Source organism: Tenebrio molitor, chromosome 3, assembly GCF_963966145.1.
Source record: "Tenebrio molitor chromosome 3, icTenMoli1.1, whole genome shotgun sequence".
NCBI lineage: Eukaryota > Metazoa > Arthropoda > Insecta > Coleoptera > Tenebrionidae > Tenebrio > Tenebrio molitor.
This window is the reverse complement of record NC_091048.1, coordinates 24,808,253-24,829,835: the sequence shown is the minus strand read 5'-3', so window position 1 is coordinate 24,829,835 and position 21,583 is coordinate 24,808,253. Positions and strand designations below refer to the sequence as shown.

Here is a 21,583-nt window from a genome sequence, read left to right as displayed (position 1 = left end):
AAAGAAGTGTCGCCGTAATGAGGGGAAATCGGATTCGGTTCGGATGTGCCGACGGCAATTTCTTGATGTGCGAGGTTATCCGGCGGAGCTCCTCTCGGGGGGCATTTGTCTGTGTGTGGCGTTAACTACGGCGATAAATAACCCCGGGCCTCATCTTGGAGTGGAGTTTACAACAACTCGACGACACGCTGATATGTGAACATAAACAAGACGCACTCGCAATTGAATTAAATGATTATGTCGTTTAGCGTTGTTCTCGCTTCGTCGCCAGATTTCAGCCAGATTTATAAGATTTATAGATTAAATAAATCCGATCCTGTTATGGCGTTCGCCCGGAACTGGCGGCGGCGGCGGCACGGGCCGCGCGCTCCTGCAATTATCATAATTGCGGCGGGAGGAGCTCGGGGAGGGCCGCCCTCGAGGCTCCGGTCCGTGATTTTCGACCCCGGTGACGTACGGCGCCGATCCACCCTATATATTTATTTGATGTTTTCATACCGGAAAATGGCGATAAATCAAAGATATTGCCTCCAAATACCTGGAGGGGAGGCGGCGAGGGCCGCCGCACAAAGAAGGAGGGCATCGATTCGGTGGTCGGACACGCCGGGAATTATGGCAACAACCTTTAAAGGCGAAGCAAAAGGTGAACGGCTCCCCCAAGCGATCGACCTTTGTTGGGACGGGGGTCCGGGGGCCGATCGCGTTTCCAGTTGGCAATTACGGTCGCATTAAAAATCGTTCCGGAATGCGAGAAATTCCGCCGAAAAGAAAACCAACCCCCGTCCGGAGAGCGTCGTCCAAAGTGGGTCTGAAATACGATTCGAGTTCCGCCACGCCACGGACGCCACATAATGCAGTAGTGTTCGGAATGGGAAAGCAGCTGGATTACATAATAAAAGCAAATATTTAAGTGCCGTTTAAGTAGGAGACGTTCAATTACTGGCGCTTTATTCGGGGAGCGACTAGGAAGTGGCTCGCCTCGCCGCGGAATTAACATCGAGTCGGATCCAATTATGCCGAAACGGGAATGTTTTTAATTCGCCCCGTCATCGCCCTAATTGCCGTCTTCCGGGCGGTTCCGGGAGGGCTCCGGGGGTCGATTCCGCGGGACGCACACGTAGCCGTACGTATACGTCGACAAACAAGTGATCGGGGGCTGAGCGAATCAATGTTACGGCGCCTCGGTGTCGCCGAAAGCAGCCCTTCGAACTCTAAGGTGCCATACAGGACATATCGGCGTGCAGAGAGATAACATCATGGCGCCAAACTCCACCATGCCTTAACAACTCTCGCCGAAAGTGATCACGGCCTACACAGGAGAACTTTCCCCGGCGAGTTTTTTATGGGTCCGAGGGTGGATGGAGGAGCGCCGGCGACGGAGGGGATGTTTTGATCAATTATTAGACGGCAACTTTTCGATATGTTTAAAATAGGGGCAAAAACAACAACGCATCCTCTTCCTCCTTCTCCACCTCTTCCTCGTCCTCCTCCTCCTCGTCGTCGTCGTCGTCGTCTATTATCTGATCCCGGCTTTATTTGTTTCGTATCAATGTTAAACGGATAAACTTGGCACTAGTTCCTAGTTCCTGAACAATTAATTGGATCATTTGTCGAATAGGTAAATACATTATCATCCATTCTCTCCGGCTCCTGGTCCATTATGAAATCCCCTGCGGCTCGGTTCCGCCAGGCTTATCTATTAAATTGGCATTATTCAGCCGCGAATTTAAACATGCTCGGGGAAAAACGAGGAAATACGCTGAAACGGCCGAAAGTGCGCCGACGGGAGGGGAATCGTCCGGACCGGGGGTTGTTCCGTAATTAAGAAAAACTTCCAGGAGGATCGATAAATCGTGGGAACGAGGCAAAGGCAAATGAACAGGGGATATCAATCAAAACAAAAAAAAAAAAGAAATGTGGTCAAGGTCGCCATTACGTGCGCAAATTAAAGCGGCAGCGGCAACCAACAAAAAAAATCGTTCGTGATTTGGCAATGAACAGTCAAAAAATATACGGGTTTTGAAACACGTGTAGCGCGACCTATATAAAATAAATTTCTAATCATATTTAGATGATATGGAATTTCTGTTGCTCGCCAAGTTCGACCTCGACTTCGTCTCGGTCTTGAATCTCTGGGCTTAGCACAAAAATACTCACTTCTATCCTTAATGATATACACAATCTGCTATTATTTTCAAACACCTGTCGCAAATTTGGTCGATCTGCAGCGAAAAATCCGACATAAATACAAAACCTGTCAAAACTGACATTTGATAAATGAAATGGCAGCAAGTTATATATGGTGTGCTCAACAATTACTTAGATAAGGGGCGGCTATGACTTTGACAGTGTCAGGTTTTTCGTATCTTTGCTAACTCAGCTAATAAACGTCGAACAACTGTCACTATGAATCAAATTTTAACGCAAAATAGCTATTTGTGTATTAAGAGCGCAAAGTGATACATTGTCGATTGAGAGATTGTTGCCGCGCGACGCAGGAGCGCTGCATTTTCTCGAAATCGACAATGTCCGGTGCGAACAATTAAAAAATAAATCGAGTCGGCGTGTTACCTATGGCAACCCATGCTATAGCATAGGCTCCAAAGCAAACTCGATTTATTTTTTAAATAATCACTCGGTACATTTGCGCTCGCAACACACACAAGATTTTTTCTACAATCGCAACTATGACTACTATATACCATTCACTATTGTTTCAAATTCGGACTATCTATGAAAATCTGACATTTTAGTTGGCAGTATTGTGATTTGTCATGATAAATCTATTTTAGGTTATAATTCAACCGAACACTGCTCCCAGGTTGTTACATTTTTTAAATAATTGAACGCATTAGGAACAATGATCGTAAAATTGTAATTGATAGTGTTATAAATACAAGAAATTATAAAAAAAACACATATAAAAAACACACATTGATAAATGTAGGATTTGCGGAACTGAAGGGGAAACCATTGAACACATCATTTCTTCTTGCACCGTTTTGGCTCAAAGCGAATATAAGAAACGTCATGATATATTCGCAAAAATTATACACATGAATTTAGCAGTTAAATTCAACTTATTAAAGGATACACAACCACATTATATTTATAAACCAGAAAGTTGTTTGGAAAATTGATCGTACAGTTTTAACTGATTGTAATACTTGGTCCAGAAATAAAAAGCCATTGTAGGGTGTTGAAAACCGAGGGATTTGAATAAGAATTTACTAGGTTTTTATAGTGTCTAATTGTCCTGGTCTAAACTAGTATATTATGAAAAAACAGATAAAGCTATCAGAATCCATGTAGACGAAGAAGACAAAGTATGGAAAAATAAGCAATATTCATCAATGAATCTGGATTAAAGTATATTCTTTTATGGGGTAAAACGTAAAATTTGGGGAAACCAGAATATGTTACAGATGTTAAGAGATTTTACAAAATTTTATTAGAAGCCAAACTGGGTAATATAGTCAGAGATATAATATATAGTTTTAATTTCTTTAATTTTTTGTTTAACAATATTTTTATTCTAATTTTAAACCTATTCAAACAAGACTTTTGGTATTTTTTTTTTATTTTACCAGTTGTTATCCTGATCCATCAATGAAAACCATTTTGGGGTACCTATCTAAAGTGCTCTAACGTCCTGCTTCAGAAATAAAAATCCATTTGGAGGGTTCGAAAACCTGATAAATTTGAATAAGATTTTTGGCTTTTTTTCAATGATTCTTGCATGTGCCAATTGACTTGGTCCAGAAATAAAAAGCCATTTTGGAATGTCTATAAACACGGATTTTGTAAGGCTTTTTTGGGTGCTTTTAAAGGAATTATGTTTGATTTTGGATGATTTTCAACGGTTTTCTCATGTGCCCAATTTCTGGTGGTCTATAAATTTTTGAGTATTTTTGGGGCCCATAAAAATTTATGATTTTAGGTCTACACTGTTTTAAAGACGCCAAATGTCCTGGTACCAACCCTCCTTGATGTGGTGTTGTTTTTCCCTTTCTTTTTGCATGTGCCAAATGGCTTGGTCCAGAAATAAAAAGCCATTTTGGGGTATTTAAAAACAAGGTATTTTGTTAGTTTTTTAGGGCGTTCTTGAGGTAATTTTGCATTATTTTGGGAGATTTCAATAGTTTTTTCGTGTGCCCAATTTTTGGTGGTCTACAGATATTTGTGTACTTTTGGAGTGAATAAAAATTAATGCTTTTTGAAGGGTTTTAGGCCTTTCTCGGTTGTTGGCTTTTGGGAAAACAGCTAAATTTGTAGGATTCTACCCTGTTCTTTAAGACGCCAAATCTCCTGGTCCATAAATAAAAAGCCATTTTGGGGTGCTTAAAAACAAGGCATTTTGTAAGTTTTTTTAGATCTTTTTCGGATGTTTACTTTTGGGAAAACACTAAATTTGTAGGACTCTACCCTGTTTTTTCATGTGCTCAATTTTTGGTGGTCTACAGATATTTGGGTACTTTTGCAATGAATAAAAATTAATGCGTTTTGAAGGGTTTTAGGCCTTTTTCGGTTGTTTACTTTTGAGCAATCAGCTAAATTTGTAAGATTCTACCCTGTTTTTTAAGACGCCAAATGTTCTGGTCCAGAAGTAACATTTTATACTCTACCGTAAACATGTCATTTAGAGTTGAGGACCCCAAAAAGAATATTTCCTCTAGAAGCTTGATCGTTCACTTTTTTAAGACAAATAAAAGTACATAATGCTGAAAAAAATGTGTACGTCGCCTCCTTCAAGGGCGCGACATTTCCGTGTCGTGGGCGGCGTACCTTACTGTGGATGTCATGCAGATAGTCCATCGGTAGGTCGGTTCTCCCCCAGGATATCATTATTGTATGTACAAGTCGGTGCTGAGTGGTGACATTTCCAGGCGTCCGCAGGGATCCATGTAATTCGGAGCTTACTCTGACATTTCTCCACTTAAATGATCCATCCAGTAAACTGCTCCGTTTCCCAACGCCACCCGAATATGACACGTCGGAAAAGTGCCTGATTTATGATTAATCCAATTTCGAGGTGGAATATTTTTTGTCGCTTTTCTTCTTCCCAGTGAGTGCGCGGCGGCGCGGGGGTCGGTTGCACCGCTCGCGACGAAATTAATATTTCACATTCCATTTGGCGCATACAAGGCCGGCACAAAGGCCCCCGCAACATGTACAGACTAACGATGTATGTTCTCGTTTACTCGCATCATTAAACGCTCAGAGTCCTCTTTGACCCGGACCTCCAAATGGATAAAGGTTGCACCAAAGCCGCTTACCGTTCACCACCGCAAAGTTTAAAATCCCGCAAAAACGCGCCCGGTTATTATTTCGTCCCGATGAAAGGCCGCGGTTTTTCCGCGTCCGGGGGGCGAGCGTCGCGCCACCGCCGCCCGCCGCCGAGATTTCGCCTAATTGCCTCGTCTTTTTTCCGGTTACCTACCCGTAATTGCCGATGATGAATCGGTTTAATTTGCATAAAAATGCAGGCCGGTAAATGCGCGATACTCGTTCTCACGTAGGACCGCTACATCAGCCCTTCCACCAGGAGAGATATCTGCATTAAATGTGTCAGATTATAAGCTATGAAACGCAATTTACATAATTGTGTTGTTTGATATACGGTGGCGAGGCGGATGGGGAGTTTTTCCTCTCCTCGGTGTATTTTTTTTGCGTTCGCAACGTGCGGAAATTGTGTCCCCCGATTGAAATATCGACCACGGCCCCGGATGAAAGAACGCCGAAAAACAAGTTCCACTTTCGAGTGCATTTGTTACGACTGCCACCACGACGGGAGCACCGTGTTCTGTTAATTAATAACGGATGTCAGGTGGGGCCGAACTGTCCATACGCCGGCCCCATCGATGAATCAGGGAAATTTATCGCCCGTCCTGCAGCCAGCAAAGGATCCTGCACGAGAATTTTTTGAATCTCGCATTTCGTGGCCGCCCAAGGTGCAAAAACTCCGGTTTGACGAGTGCAGCAGGAGAGTTTCAATTTATGCGACTTGCAACTATTAAGTTTGCTTCGAGAGTACCGTATGCTAAAGTAAGCGGATTTCCAATACCTGAACGAGGAACCGAGAAGCAAATTTTATTTGGTGGGACTGAAACGCGAGTTTTAAGTGGATTATTTGACAAAGTAACTGCGTCGTTTCCAGTTTGAGATAAAAAAGATCTAACCGACGAACTAAATGTCGATGTTCCGATTGAAGCTTAATTTCGGTTGATGAAGACGAAATAATGTGTTCGTGTTAAAATAATTTATTAGTTCACAAGAAAAGAACTAGAGTTAAATCAGAACTCGGCAGAGAAGATTACAATAAATAATTAGATTCCAAAGAATGTCGGTGATTTATTACCGAAATAAAATTTTTAGGTATTTACGACGATCAATTTAATTGGATGTTGGGGGTTTGACAGCGATCAGCAGATTTTGACATTGGACCCACTTTTGATTTATTATTTTCGTCGGAGTGGAAGAGCTTCCGTTTGAATTCATGACTTCATTAGAATTAATTTAAAGACGACAATAAAAATAACAGATTTGTTTTTGCCCCAAGATTTTATTAAATAATGTCTTCTGACGCCGAGATTTCAAGTTGGGTCGCAAGTCACTGGCGCGGCGCAAAGTTGGAACCGCCATAAGGTTGCGCCGTCGTCATAGCAACGAGGATTTGCGACGGTGGCAACTCTACTTGAAATTGGACCCTGAGTCGATTGTGAACGTACCACGGTGTTTAAATCTAACCTCACTTTTTGTGTTTTTACTCTGCAGACTGACACTGAGTGGTGCGTTCACAATCGACTCTTCAACGCCAACTTTGAAGATAAATTTAAATATAACTCCTTGGCCTTGAAGAAGTGCTTGCTTCACCATTAGGATCATCGTGAATGCTTTACTTTGACTGATGGCATTTTTCCTGGAAATTCTAGCACCGATAGATCTTCACTGTACGAGACTGATCTGATTGCCAGAGAGAAATAACAATCTCTTGAGTTATCTTTTTGTCCTTTCCAAAAGAAAAACGATAGCACTGTTTGTCAAATTGCGCCCTTGAGTTACTTCACCACACAAGAAAGTGTCAGGGTGGTTTAAACACTTCTTTGGTGTTATATAAGTGAGTGGAGGTACTTTGTACTAGATATTGTTCACTTCAAAACGACAATATAACACGTGTAATGCCAGTAAAGGCAAAACAAGCTTGTGCAGGCAGAAGATAAGCGTTATCTCTCTCACGTCGACCACAGAGAAACTGTGAGTGATAGAAAAATTGTATTTGCCCTTTTACATTCGACATAACAAAGTATAGGGGATTCACAAGTAATAATGAAACAAACAAAATTTGTGATGCAACCAACAATACACGTCCCCCATAATTTTTTAGTTTGTGTTTTTTATTGTTCATTGGCTAATAAAGCAATTATTCCACACAATGATTTTGATTAAATTTGACAAATGTAATGTCGGACTAATTGACTGTTTTATAAAATTACAATATTTTTTTTTAAATCCACATAGTCGGTGCAAATGTAATGTTGGTTGCATCGTAAATTTCGTTAGGCTCAGTATTACTCGTGAATCTAAAAAGTCATGGTGCACTTTTCTTGGGAACATAACATCATTATTCACATGGGAAATCTTCCAACGGCGGAGGAAGAAATCACCGGTGTACGAAGATGTCGGTGGCGTTTTCTTTGAACCGCTCAATTCCATTTCCTGGCGGGTTCGGGGTAAAAATTTTGCGAGTCTCTTCTCGCTGGCGGGTTCTCCCGACCTCCCATCGCGACGATTCATCTTGTGCAGTTGCGAGCGACCTCGCTTCATCCCGGATCGGGGATTATCGTCGTGCAGACGGCGCATCCGGGCATTACGCTGCGGTACGGGCGGAAGTCGATGGCTGCAGCGTCGCCGCCAACGTATGCACATATCATCGTTTAATCTCATTTAGCCGGAGAAGATATGAGTCGACGCGTATTAAGCGTCGCACCGCCTGCGACAAAAGACCGGGATTCCGCTGAATCGGCGGGTTTTCTTCTTCTTTTCGCGGTCCCGGCTGTCAGGACTAGCGCTCGAGGATGAGTTATTGCCTATCTGTTGGACTGAAAGGGGGAAATGGGAAGGAAAAGCTCTCCACCGACCCAATCTCTCTGACGCACGTGCGCTATCGCGCCCGCAAACTCTCCCAAATAATATTTTCAACAAATCTCGAACGTCCCTTCTCCGCGTGTTATTTTTTTCACCGCCCGTTCATCCGGCGCCCCGGCATAATTGATAAAAGCAAATTACATCACTTCGCCAAAGCGGCAACACATTCAGCCCTACTTATTCTGAAAGCTTCCTCGCCCAATAAATAACAAAAAAAGCAGAAGCCGACGCGAGCCTGCGAATTTGGCGGGCTTTAATCGATACCGATCGGAATCCGGGCCGGGGGCTGAACATATTTCACTCTTGAAAAAATCGAACACCCCTTTTTGGGATTTTTTCGCTCGGAGTGGTTTTACTACTATCGACCTAAGAAATTAGCAGATCGCATGCCGGGAAGAGTCAGTCGTAAAGATAAAACGTATAAGCGAGAAGGACGAAAAGGGGATGATGCATGCACTCGCTCCCCTGTTGCGAGCTTGTAATTCATGCATCGGTGCGCCGTAAAACTTAAGGTAAAAAGTGGAACTTTGTTGTTTATAAACGTTGCTGTCAGTTCGCCGATAGCTGGTGCAACGGCAGGAAATGGCTTTAGACAGGCTTTGCAAAACGCGAAAGTCGATAAAAGTCGGATTTCAACAGTAACATTAATCGCAACACCAACAAAAACAACCATTCGGTTTTATTGATGGATATGAAGACTTTCGGCGAACTTTGTGCACGTCCGAACCCCGAAGAACCGTTGTTGAATTGCTTTTACCGAAATTAATTGTGAAACCGAAGGAAAATCGTCGAGTCCTTCGGAAGTGACAGGTCAAGAACATGTCTTGACTAATTGTGTAGAATGAGGTCGAGTATTATCTCGCCGCCACCGAGGAGGTCGGCGAGTTGGCGAGAAGAAGTGGTGCGAGTGACCTTCGTCGGTGAGGGCTGACATCCGAATAAAATGTGGCCTATCATCTCGAGATTGTCGTTCTGAACCAACAATCTCTCGATGGTTCTTACGTGTAGACTTGATCAAGTCGTAAAGTCATTACAATGTCTGTAACAGAAGCTTTCAGGCGCTATTATGTTACTAATATTCAAAACTAACCACGGGCTATAAATATACGCAACGGATTTATTATGCAAAGCGCTAGTTGGTGGGTAAGCGTGAAATTAGATCTGATGATTCTGGTGGAACTACAAAAATCACTAAAAAATATTTTTTGAACTCACTCCCTTCAAAATGACATTTCGCGACCGCATAGTAGTGCGCGAAATAGACGTTTGCGCACTAGAGCTTCAAAATCATCCAAAAAGCATTCGCCCTTTTGAACATTCAGAAAATAATTTCACTTGATAATAATAAATTCTGGTTTACAAAACACCATTTCTCTAATTAGGATGATGAAAATTTCGAAAGAGTGAAAATAAATCTCTATTAATTTCGACTGATACTTTGGCAATCGCATGGACAAGCGCCATCCTATTACAAAGGGTATACGGTATCAGACATAATGTTCGTTTCAAAAAATATTGTACGAGAAGACGTATTAGGCACATTTGCGCAAATGAAGCACTCGCTCCTTCGTCGCTCGTGCCACAAATAATGCGCTCATGCGCGAAAAATGTCTTGTCGCACTCATTTCGTAAATAACTATTCATCGTCATTCTAAATTGCTCTTGAGACGATTTTATTATGAATTTTTGGTTCTTCAAAGAGGAACTTGAAGTTTTTGATTTGACAGAACATACTTAAATGAAAACACATTTTTCTTATTAAAGTAAGTCGTCCTTTCCCTGGTCAGAGCAATTTAACGGGAGAATTAATTTTAATGAGACAATTTGTCCACGATGTTACAACATGTTTTGTTGATTCTGCGAGCAGTTGGTGCAGTTAAATGAAAAGTTTTTATCTACAGTTACGACGTCTTCATCAGACATTTTCTAGGTTTATGAGGGCACCAATGTTCCAACACTTTTGTGGAAAATTTTCTTGATTAAAACAATTTTTCCTGGACGTATAAAATTAATTATTCTTGTCGCTATTCAAGGCTCCTTTTCATTCAATCCATTGCAGAATATGACTTTTTAGAAAAGAATTTCTATGAAATTGAAAGAGTAACGCACTTTGGAAGCGTTTTTGTTTAATCAGTTTAGTTTTTTCCGTTCACCAAATCAATTTTCATTGAAGAAGCGATTGTGGAAAACAATGTAAATAAAAAGAATAGATTAGTAATTTGTTATACAAGTTTTATAATTTTGTCGCACGTGTTTTTTAGAGCACGACGAGCGCAGCGAGGCTTATAAAACGAGTATAATACATACAATGTTTTTTTCAATTTTGTTCCTATTTTTTTTTCTGAAAAATTTTAATTTACCAGTTGTACGCTTAGATACTAGATTGCAAAAATTAAACTAATTACATACAGGTTTCAACAAAAATAATAATAATCGTAAAAATGCCGGGACACATTATCGATTTTAGAAAAGCCATTTGTCAGAGTATACTACAACGTGTTCCAACTTGTGTGGCGTTGGGTGTATTTCGCCGGTGCGGTTCTGGAGGAAATTAGCTGATTGATTGGCGTCGATCGCCGTCGAAGAGTCGAGAACTGATCATCGCCACTTTTCGGTTAAATTAACTTCGACTCGAAGGGACAAATTGGGAACCTTTTCATTTTCGTGGCAAATTGGATCCGTGGGGATTGTTTTTGCGTCGTCGTATTTGTCCCGGACAACATGTAAAAACTTTTAAAATAAGCATCTCGCAACCAGTGTAGCGTAGCGAACGAAATAATAAACGACATCGGAAACCGCGCTTTCATCGACCACCCATTTCTAAAGTAACTTTTTTTTTTTGTTTCAGGTTTTGGGTTTGTCACATTTCAAAGCGAAGATGTTGTAGATAAAGTTTGCGAAATCCATTTCCATGAGATTAACAATAAAATGGTAAGTTTGGTTGCGATCGTCGATGATTATTTTCGACGTGGAACTTTTGTCTGGGGGAATTGGAAACGTTCGTTCGGCGACAATAATAGTGTGGAACGTACAGTTTTTGCGGGACGCTCTCTCAACCGGCATCCTTACCGTGGAAATATGTTCCGGTCGCAAACAAATCCCGACGACAATTAACCAACGTCGGCCTTCAGGCGACTCCGGAATTACATCTGAAATTAATTTAAAGAGCAGCCCGCGAGACGCAATCTGAATAAATTTTAAACAGCCACCAAAATAAACAAACCCCTTCGAGATGTGGCAAGTATGATACGAATAGCTGCAGGTAGATAAACACAATAAAGAGCCGCGAATGCAGCGCGGTGCGTCTTATCCGGATTTCTGTTTAATTAGAAGCTGCAGGATAAGTGAGACGATGAAGGCCGTAATGGGATAGAGGAAGGACTTAGCTGTTTATGTGTGACTTGCGTTTTATCCTGCTCCGGCGCTACCAACAATAGACTTGGTGCAGACTCGCGCGTCTCTGCATTTAGTTACTGGTCCAAAGATTGCTTCGGATGAAATTAGCCCCGCTGCAATTACCGCAGCAAATCAGATATATGGCAAATTTATGAACTGTACATTTGTAACTGAATCTCCAGTGTCTTGGAGGAGAAACTGTAATTAACCGGGAAAAATAGAAGCCACTTCCGACTAGATTACGCCACACATAAACTACCGACAATTATTCCATGTTTGTTCTCTAGTCGTTTCTCGCCGCTCGAGATTTGCAGTCTAGGAAGTGGGATCTAGATGATCCTTTCATTTTTCAAATCTAAAAGCAATTTTGTTGTTTAATTAACGTCACTTTCGTTTTATTCAAAGTCAAAAAACTTGTCCCGGAAAATTTAATGCCGAGAGAGCTTTGCATTTTATATTTTGCACCATTAACCCATTAGGGCCACAATTATAAATTAATTTTCTAAGTGACTGACTGACCTCATTTTTTAAATGTTTCGGCGAAGTTTGAATTAAAAATTTTCAAATCGTTTCCGATCGTCCTCACAGTGAGCATTAATTGAAGTCGCTCTTGCTGATAACGGTGGCAAATTTAGAGGTGAATGGTGGAGAGCACCGAAATCGAAGTATAATTCGACGTGACAAAGATTTGTGCAAGGGGCAGCATTTGCAAACTCGGAAGGAGAATTTGGAGTGATTAGTGAAAGATTTCATTCTCAACTATGTTGAAAAGAAGCTTTAAATCGTGGAAAAATGTCAATTTTTCTCCAGTATATTATAAAACAAACATAAAATAACGATTCCAAAAATTTCCAAAAAAAATATACCTTTTTAATTCCTATCCCCCACCCCTCTCCTTCTCTATCCTTTCCTTCCTCTTCTATAACTCTTTCATCCATCCTATATCTTCTTTCCGTCTTCATTTAGTATTTCTCCCCGTTCTTTTCTCTCCCTCTCTCTCTCATTTCGCTACATCCATTCCACATGTGCTCGACTATCTCTCTCTCTCGTCATAGCAAATTCTGCACCTTCTTTCCTTTCCTTCCATCCAATTCCTGTTTTCTCTCTTTCCTCATTCCCACATCTAGATTTCGCCATTATTTTTCTTTCTTGTGCAGTCTCCCTTCCCAGGAATTTCCTCTATCATACACCTCTCGTACTCCCTATTCTATCTGGATTCTTTAATTCTCTCCTTTCTTCCTTGCTTGTCTGTGTCTTTGTCCCTTTCACTCAGCTCTACATTCGTCCATCTTCCTTTTTTCTCTCCAGCATTCCGTTAGTATACGGCACTCTTCCCTTCCCGCTTTCACTCTCAGCCTGTTCCTCTTTCACTCTTCCCTCACTTTGTAATCTGGCGTTTCTCTGTCCACTCCTAGCACCCATCTCAAATATTTTTCTTGCACTTTTTCTACCTCTTCTTGTTCCTTCTATCGCCAGATCTCCCCACTTTCTCTCCTATTCCTCACACACATCCCACTACCTTATTTGCCTAAATAAGTGTTACCATATTGCACTACTCTCTAGATTTATTTTTGTTTCTGAAAATGAAACATTTACATAATTTTTTTATAAATGAGAAGCAATCACAGCAACAGAAGATTTTTTTGCGCATTTTCAAAAAACCTGGTCCGGAGAGGTGTTTTTGGATCGGTCTTAAGAGAAATTAAAGAATACAATATATTTTGATATTATTTTTTATTTGCTTTTGAATCAGATACAGGTCATCATAAATTATTGTCCAATCGCAGTAGGCGTTGGTGGCGTAGTTGCATGTGCCGCAAGCCTTGTAACATGAGTGAGGCTAGTATCGCCGATAGGCGATATTTGCGGTAGTGGAAATCTCTACGTTTATCTAACGTTTTCAACGCCAACTGTCATGGGACAATCATTTATAACGACCCTGTAGAAGTTAACGCAGGTTATTGTTTTGACCATTAACGATTAGATTTTGGTTGCAGTAAATGTCATTTTAGTTTTCTGCAAGTTTTGAAAATAAGCAACAGATACAGTTCTGCTCTTGGCAGTGAAAGACCTCTTGAAAAACTGTTTAGAGCTGGAAGAAGGGTTGCATTAGTAACGATTTACGTCAGAGATCAATTTATGCTGTCATTACTGTCTGAAACGTGGTGGAGTTTGCAAATTGTTTTATCTCATGATTTAGCAGATGGTCAAAATAAAGGACCATCGAATGGGTCTCTAAAAAGCACCAGGAAAACGGTCTACAAATGACGAAACCTTTCAATAACATTCGCACAATGAGTGCTTCCCACAGAGCCCAACCTACCAAAAGTTAAGCAATCTAGAAATGCAGGGAAACCCTTCAGTTGCTTCTCCTTACAAGGACGGACAATTTGTAGCAATTGACAAATTCTTGTGATCACCACCACGTTTCAAAACGAAAAACACGGATTAAACGGTGGAAATGCATCGATTTTTTGCTCTGCTCGGATCGAACAGGTAGTCAGATCTGTTGGAGAAATCATATATGAATTGTATATGAATCTTCTGGACCGATTAAAGAAAAAAATTCACAAAAATAGCCCCAGAATGGCCAAGAATAAAATATCGTCTGCATTATGCAAGTGCTCATCTATTTCCTTGTACGGAAGATGTTCTCTTTAAAAGGTGTAAACGACGAAGTAAAGAATTTTTTCAAGCTTTCAGAAAACGTGAATAAAGAGGACAAAGACGGGATACAAAAATAATAATTAGGCTATGAATTTTTCAAGCTGCGTTTTCGTTTATTTCGTTACTTTTTGCTTAGTTTTTTGATTGAATTAAATGTAATAAGTACATAATTAGTGCGAGAAATGACGAGAGAAAGAATTCCCTCATTGTTGAGGCTCGCGTCGTCTTTTGGAAGGGGGAACGTAAGAAAATTCAAAAACATGATAACATTCAGGCTTTTGAAGGTGTTTCTTGGGCTCGCATTAGCATTCGGAAAAAAAGCCTCTATTGCCGCTCTGGTTTCTCACCGGCGCGGCGCCACAATAGAAATTACTTCGGGTTTTGTACCGTATAAAATGCAATTTACATGCGTCCCGAGGGGGTGATGTTTCCCGTCTTAGTAACTCCAACGGCGTTCGGGGGATAATGACGCAAGAAAAGTCTAAGTGACAACGTTATTAATGTGCTTCGGTAACGAGGGCGGACGCGGCGTCGAGGTTCGCTCGCCGGACAAACGCCTCCGACTCCTTCGGATTGTTCCTTTTGTCGCGGCGACGTCCGTGCCGGAGGCGGCGAGGTCTTCGGGAATTTTCGAAGGCCCAACCCCCGTCGCGCGTTATTAATATGGGAATTTTGGACGGTGCGCGGCGGGCCCTCGAAGGGCTGTTTTAATATCGTGCAGCGGCATGAATTAGTCCGGGGGATGTTTATGTTTGCGAATTGTGTCGTCCCGGAATTTCGCCCCGACGTAGCTCTCCCGCGTGACAAAGCGCACCCCAACTTTACAAGCCCGAGCTTTAGACGTGAGCCGGCTATATATCTTCGGGCCTGTTTGCCCGGCCGATGGCGTGTCTTACAATCAGGAGTGATTTGCAGGGCACGGCTTCCAATTACTGACGAACTGTTCCACACTCGGGGCCCATTTTAATGTCTCCCGACCCGAAAGAACCCCTCGCGCTTAATTTGACACGGATAACCGCCGCAAAGCACCTGCCCTGGACGGCGGCGCATTTTTAATCATCCGGACCGAGAACGGAGCGGAAATTGTCGCCGCCTCCTTTTCACAAAAAAAAAAAAACATCCTGCCGCTGTTCTCTCTCATCTTCTTCCGTGTCTTGTTCCAGGTGGAGTGCAAGAAGGCGCAACCGAAAGAAGTAATGCTCCCCGCCAACCTAGCGAAGACAAGGGCGGCTGGCCGGGGCGCTTACGGTGAGTTACTAATGCTGAATCCTGGCCACGTTGCGGCCGGCAACGCCGCCTCCGCCTTGCGCTATGCCCCGTATCCGATCCCAGTGAGTGCGAGCGTGCCCGTGGCCACGGCAGGAGGCCATTCGATACCGGTGGCGGCCATCGCCGTGGCTCCGGCACCGTTGCATTACGCCTCGGCCGTGTACGACGTGACGGGCTGCAAAAGAGTCTTCGCGACGCCCGCGCTCAGACCGATGCCGGCGAGGGCGCCGCCGACCCTCACCTACAGCATGAGCGACCTGCTCGGGGTCCAGGGGCTCGACATATCCACCGTCTACGCCAACACCCTGCCCGCGGGGCTGGGGCTATAATGCCAACAGTATCGCCCGCAAAAAATACTACAACGAACGTATGGCTATGTGAACGTGTGCAGGGGGGGCTGCGGGTGCGGGGGTTGCGGAGGATGGCTCCCGTACGGAAACAAACTTCCCTAAGGAGCATCTTCAAATATTTTTTCTTCAAATGCCAAATTCGATAGATCGTCAGTTGAATATTTTTGAAAAGTTTATTCCCAAATTTGAGCGTAGCGCTCTCCAATATCTAATCTTCATTAGCAAGAATTATTTTCTTCTAAACAGAAGCAACATGATTTTTACAAAATTCCGTAAAACCAACAAAGCTTGAAGATATTGTTTCAAAATAATGACAAATATTTTTGAAATCTTTTTTCCAAAATTTAAAAGCACCAATAAAGAGTTTCGAATGTTTGTGCTTGAACATATTTTTTCGAAATACATAATTCGGATTTTATTTAACGTCGGAGGTTAAGCAGTTCGTTCAAAAATATGTTTTCCAAAATTACACAATTTGAAAGAGCTGATACATATTTTTGAGACTTTTTGCCTAAATCAATGCGATGGTGTTCTAATTAAGAATAGGACACTAGTTTTTAGGGATTTTTTTAAACACTATAAAACTTTTTACTCTGGTTCTTTTTATTTACAACTTCATTAATATGCAGATATTTTTCAAAAAAAATTAAACTGGAATTAGGCTTGTTATTATAACCAATTAGATATACCTACGAAAAAGAAAGTTTTCAAATGGTTGTCATGATATCAGCAGAGTTCTGTGATTCTCAAAAAAAGCCTGTACCAAAAAAAATATATTGAAAATTAAGAGAATACGGACATTTTGAAAATTAACTAGTGACTTTTTTCTTTAATCTCAGTCACTTTTAAGTCAAGAAATTGGAAAAACAGTTTCGACTTAAAAACTCTTTTACCGGTAATGATAAAATTTTTTAAGAAGCTGTTGTTTTTTCAAATTTGATGACTATAGTCGGCGCGGCGACTCACTGGAGTATTAAACTAGCATGATCTTCACGTGATTTTCGGGGGATGGTTTCCTATTGGTTAAACGGCGCGCGTTAAGAAGTATGGTGCACGCAGTCGAAATTTCCATCCATTCTTAGCAAGATTTAAGTTTCCCGCACAAAACCCAAATTTGGTGGGGCAGTGTAAATCGTGGTTTTCATGACGTCGGCGTCGCTACGAACTATCACGTGAACACCTCGTGACTACTCCACTGGTTCGCCGCGCGAACTATAGAATACCGCCTCGAAAATACTATACGGAAACAGCTAAAAAAAACATACTGGATCTTTTTCGGATGGTACAATCAAAAGAAGTTTCAATATTTCTGATGTCGATTTTTTTGAGTTGGCAATTTTTGTAAAACTATTGAAGGATAGATTTGGAAAGCCTCGAGAGGTATTTTGTTCAAGTTGCATAACAGAAAAACGTATTCCAAAATCGCAAGATTGGACTAAATGACAGTTAAATATTTTTGGAAATTTTTCTAAATTTAGAAATAGTACTGTGACATTTTTGAGTGTTTCGCCATGTCCAAAATCGCACGAACTCGCCCCACCCTGTGCACCCTGACTCAACTTCCCGTCTCGATGTTGGTGATTTTCGGTAATTCCCTTGATGAATGTCTATTTATCCACTAATCTTGATAGCTTTACGTGTTGGCCGCGGCGTTCGAAAGCACCGTCCGGTGGCGGCGCGACCGCATCACAAAAGGCCCTTTTCGTGTTCGTCTGGGCGAAGTTTGAGCGGTCCGCGTTGAAACTTTTACTTTTGAAGTCTCGTTGGAAAATTTAAACTTCAATCGAGCGAACACCTACGTTGGCCCGTTCGTTTTATGAATATTTATTTACGTATTCGGAGAATTGCGCGTAGGTGTAGGTACGTTCGGATGTAGTGTTTCGTTGGTAATTTGGACGAATGCATCGGGCGGTGCTTTCGTAATGGATTATTCCGGGCTGCGTCTCTTTTTCGGTATATAAAATATAATGGAATAATAAGTGTCAGAAGATGTAACGTGTCCTCCGCTTGTTTTGCCAACATACCAGTATTTATGTGTTGTTAGAGTAGCTCCTCTTAAGTGAATATGCGTACCTCTATACATTATTCATATCGTTTTGGCACATCGCATACAGGAAACCTCTGTGATGAGATTTTACCGAAAGGCCTAAATTCTGTTAGCTCAGTACAAAATTCAAGACTGCTAGTGAGACTAATCCTAGATCAATTAGCTCGTTTGCGTTGGATTTTGACGCGTCCCGTCAGGATCCAATCCAATCCTAGTGATAGATTCTCGTAGAGCAGCTCTAGCCCTCGTAGATTTGTACCATATATAAAATATTTTTGAAACGAACATATCTCGTAGAACGTACTCTTTTCTAGCCCGTCACTGCTGCTTGCAGGCGTTTTGCGTTGTTTTATTTTTAAGTTAAAACGTAGAGATCTAAGTTGTGATGGAACGAACCATGTAAGGAGACATCGGAAAAGTTCGTCGCTATAGAGAGTAGTCCATACAATTACAGCGCAGCTATTAGTACTTTTGTGTAGCTCATGAAATTTCATCGTGTCTATGCCGAGCAAGCTGTAATGTATTTAGTTGGAGCGAGTCGATGATTTTATTTTCCAAACGAGCCGAAGTTTCCCTCGCTCGATCTCTCAAACTGAAAAACGCTGTACTGTAAAGTTAGGTCTTAGTTATAGGATGTTTTTATAGAGGATTTACGTGTAATTTCCACGCAAAGTCGGGGCAGTAGTTCCTCCTTTTCAGGTCCTGCCAGGTTTCCTCCTTGTTGGTCCTTAGTGAGGATTCGTCCTGGCTTCGTTTACGTTCATGTACCGTAGCCCTATCAAGGTGCGATCTAATCTTTTGTATAGAACTTACTTTTAGAACTTAGAGACAGTTTGCCTCGGCAATGCGTACTTTGTATTATAGGTGTTGCCGAGGCAAAAACGACGAGCTCGAAACGTCGCGCGGGATGGCCCGCGCGACGTTTCGAATAATGTAATAATTTTTCTCACTTTTCGTTCTCTTCTCTTCTATAGTTTTAATTTTATAGAGAGTAACGACAATTAAACGGTTAGGTTAGACTAACACGCCGGGGGTGGAATTGTTCATTCCGGCATAGCCTAGTAATACTTAGAGTCTGTTGTACCATAAAATTCGCCGTTTTGTCTTCTGTGAGCCGTCGTAAACCCTTTACGGGGTTTGAAAGTCTACGTTTTGTTGTAATAATTGTAAAATAGTTGTTAGACGAGAAACATACTTACAAAGATTTATTAGGCACTTAAGCTTAGTTGTCGGATTTGGCCCGAAAAGTTGGACGGTTTTTCTCCGACAACTTTCCGGGAACGACTCATAGAGTAATTTTAATGCGTTGTATTAATGTAGACATACAATATAGTTGTAGCACTAGTCGAATGTCGATGCAGTTGTCGAGAAATAATGCAGCTATCTATCTTTTTTTAACTCTTTTCTCTTGCGTATACCGTTTTCGTTGTTTTTCGCTTATTACCCCGCGTTTTTTCTTTTTTTAATCACCGTGTAGTGTAGACACGTAGTATGAAATTTCATGGATGCTAACATTTCATTGATAGTCGAAGATAGTTTGTTGTCTCTGTAAATGTCGCCGCGCCGCATTCCGAACGCACTGACTAATCCTGTTTCTTTTTTTCGTTTTTTAGATTTTATGTGGTCACTTGGGGCTCTTCCTGACGGTGAGTACAACACTCCAACTACTTTTGCATGTTTTTCTCCGGCCAGCTCCACATATCCATATATATTTGCTCGATAGTTACGACCGCCGTAAATAACCATTAAACCGATTTATGGCCGATATTAATACCGTATTTATTCTATACACAGTTTCTAATCAAGCCGTTAATCTGGCTTTATTGTGCGCCAAAGATTTTTTCATTTTCAATGTCCTCGTGCCGCAATCAACGACCGAACGTCTTAATTTTCTCCGCCGACAAATCATCTCGCGTCCGGATTTTTGCCCGGATTGTTATTCGCTCTCGACAATCCGGGGCATTGTCGGCGATCTCGTTTCAGTTCCGCCATGAATTTTTAATTCGTATCGGTTCGAATTATCTGGGCGATGTTGTGTAGTTGATGCGATTTCGCCCGACAATGCCATATTGGGCGTGCTAAACACTTTTTTTTTCACACGACCGTTAAACGATTCGGATAGTTTTCACGTCGCAGTTGTTACACCTGCGGTAGTACACGGAGACTGCTTTACGAGTGCATTTTCAGCAACTGCCATCAGATGTGGCCATTCGGAGTAGTCGGTCAAGATGATCCGAAGCCGTAAAGTCTGAAATATGCAACGGACGACTGGCTCTCGCATGAATATTTCTGTTTGTGTTCTCGGATGTCGATAGGTGGAATGTTTGACGTCAGAAGTTGTCACTTGCGAATAAAATCTCGGCTGGTGGTGCGAGAGCTTGAAAGGTGTCGCTTGTTCGGAAGAATATTGGAAGTGACGGAAGCAATTCGTGGGGATTGCGTTCAAGGTCTAAAATCTTGAATTTTCGATAGACCGATTTAAATACCAACTGTAAAAAAAAAAATTTACTGTTGCACGAAGAGCGCGCAGAATATGACACCATCTAGGAATTGGTACGCGGCTTTTGGGAACGTGGACAAGTTTTTCATTTATTATGGAGCAATCATCTCGATTGTTATATTGCCAACCCTGTTGACAAGAAACGGAATAAGCATACTGTGGAGTATCTCTTGGCGGACGTTCGAAATTATGACTTTAATGGGAGGAAGGAAAAAAACACAAAATTTATGTACAGCAGTGGAGATAGACACAGCAACAAGTACAATCCACAACTTCACATGTGTTGATCTTATTTGCACAAGCATTCCATGTATTTTCTGTTGGGTCTAAATCAGGAGCAAGGAAATTGTCCGTAAGGTGTATAACGAGAAACGAGAAAAACTGGAGGCAGAAGCCCGAAAAACAGGGTTAAAAATAAACGTCAAGAAAACTAAGGTATTGAGAAGTAGAAACGAACAAATAAGCCTAATCAAGATAGTGAATTTCGACATCGATGAGGTCCAAAGAGTAATAGAAAAGAATGGGGGGAAGCAAGGCAGATGTGCTAACGGGGATGAGCAAAACACAAAAGGCAATTAATTAATGTGCAATTAATAGTTATTTACATTACAAGCTGCGAAAGTTTACTTTTATGTGCGAGGTGTTTTTAAATGGCCGAGGCGAAGCGCAAGCGTAGCCGAGGTTATTTAAAAACTCCAAGCACATGAAAGAGCTTTCGCAGCGTGTAATGTATTAAAATTTTCGTTCTCCCATCGACATTTAATAAAATACAATGATTCAGTGATTATAATAAAATTAGTATAAGCTGGCTTGTTGTTACAATACAAAAACATTATTTTATGACATCTATCAAATATCGTTGTCATTGAATACTTGGTCATAATTTAGTTTAAAATGCATTTCATTGAAGAAGTTACATATATTGCGTGCAGAAGTGTGTTGCCGGATAATTCCAAAGACCGGTAGATACAATCAAGCTTATGAAAATTTCAGTAAATGGTGTGCAACGAATGATGTTTTTGACATTTTCCCTTTTTTGTCGTCCAGGGCACGAAAGTTTTTCATAGCTAGCAACTGATCCCCTAGCATTGTTTGACTTTCGCTTTCAATCGCCTTATTAAAATAGAAAGTTACACTTTCGTAAGGGGGAGAATGAAAAAGTGTATTGCTATACGGTGCTGAAATCTGTAAAATGGCAAACCTTCGTAA

General features: G+C 41.4%; 1 protein-coding gene across 8 annotated transcripts in view; it reads left to right on the top strand.

The window, feature by feature from the left end:
- Rbp6 (RNA-binding protein 6) overlaps positions 1–21,583 on the top strand; it is a 357,340-nt gene that overhangs the window by 322,456 nt on the left and 13,301 nt on the right. For 6 of the 8 annotated variants that reach the window (XM_069043036.1, XM_069043040.1, XM_069043037.1 and 3 more), the window contains 3 exons: positions 10,994–11,076; positions 15,372–15,456; positions 19,488–19,520. In XM_069043036.1, the coding sequence (XP_068899137.1) occupies positions 10,994–11,076; positions 15,372–15,456; positions 19,488–19,520 (201 nt within the window). The remainder of the gene's footprint in view (positions 1–10,993; positions 11,077–15,371; positions 15,457–19,487; positions 19,521–21,583) is intronic. The other 2 variants (XM_069043038.1, XM_069043041.1) reach the window with 1 other exon arrangement.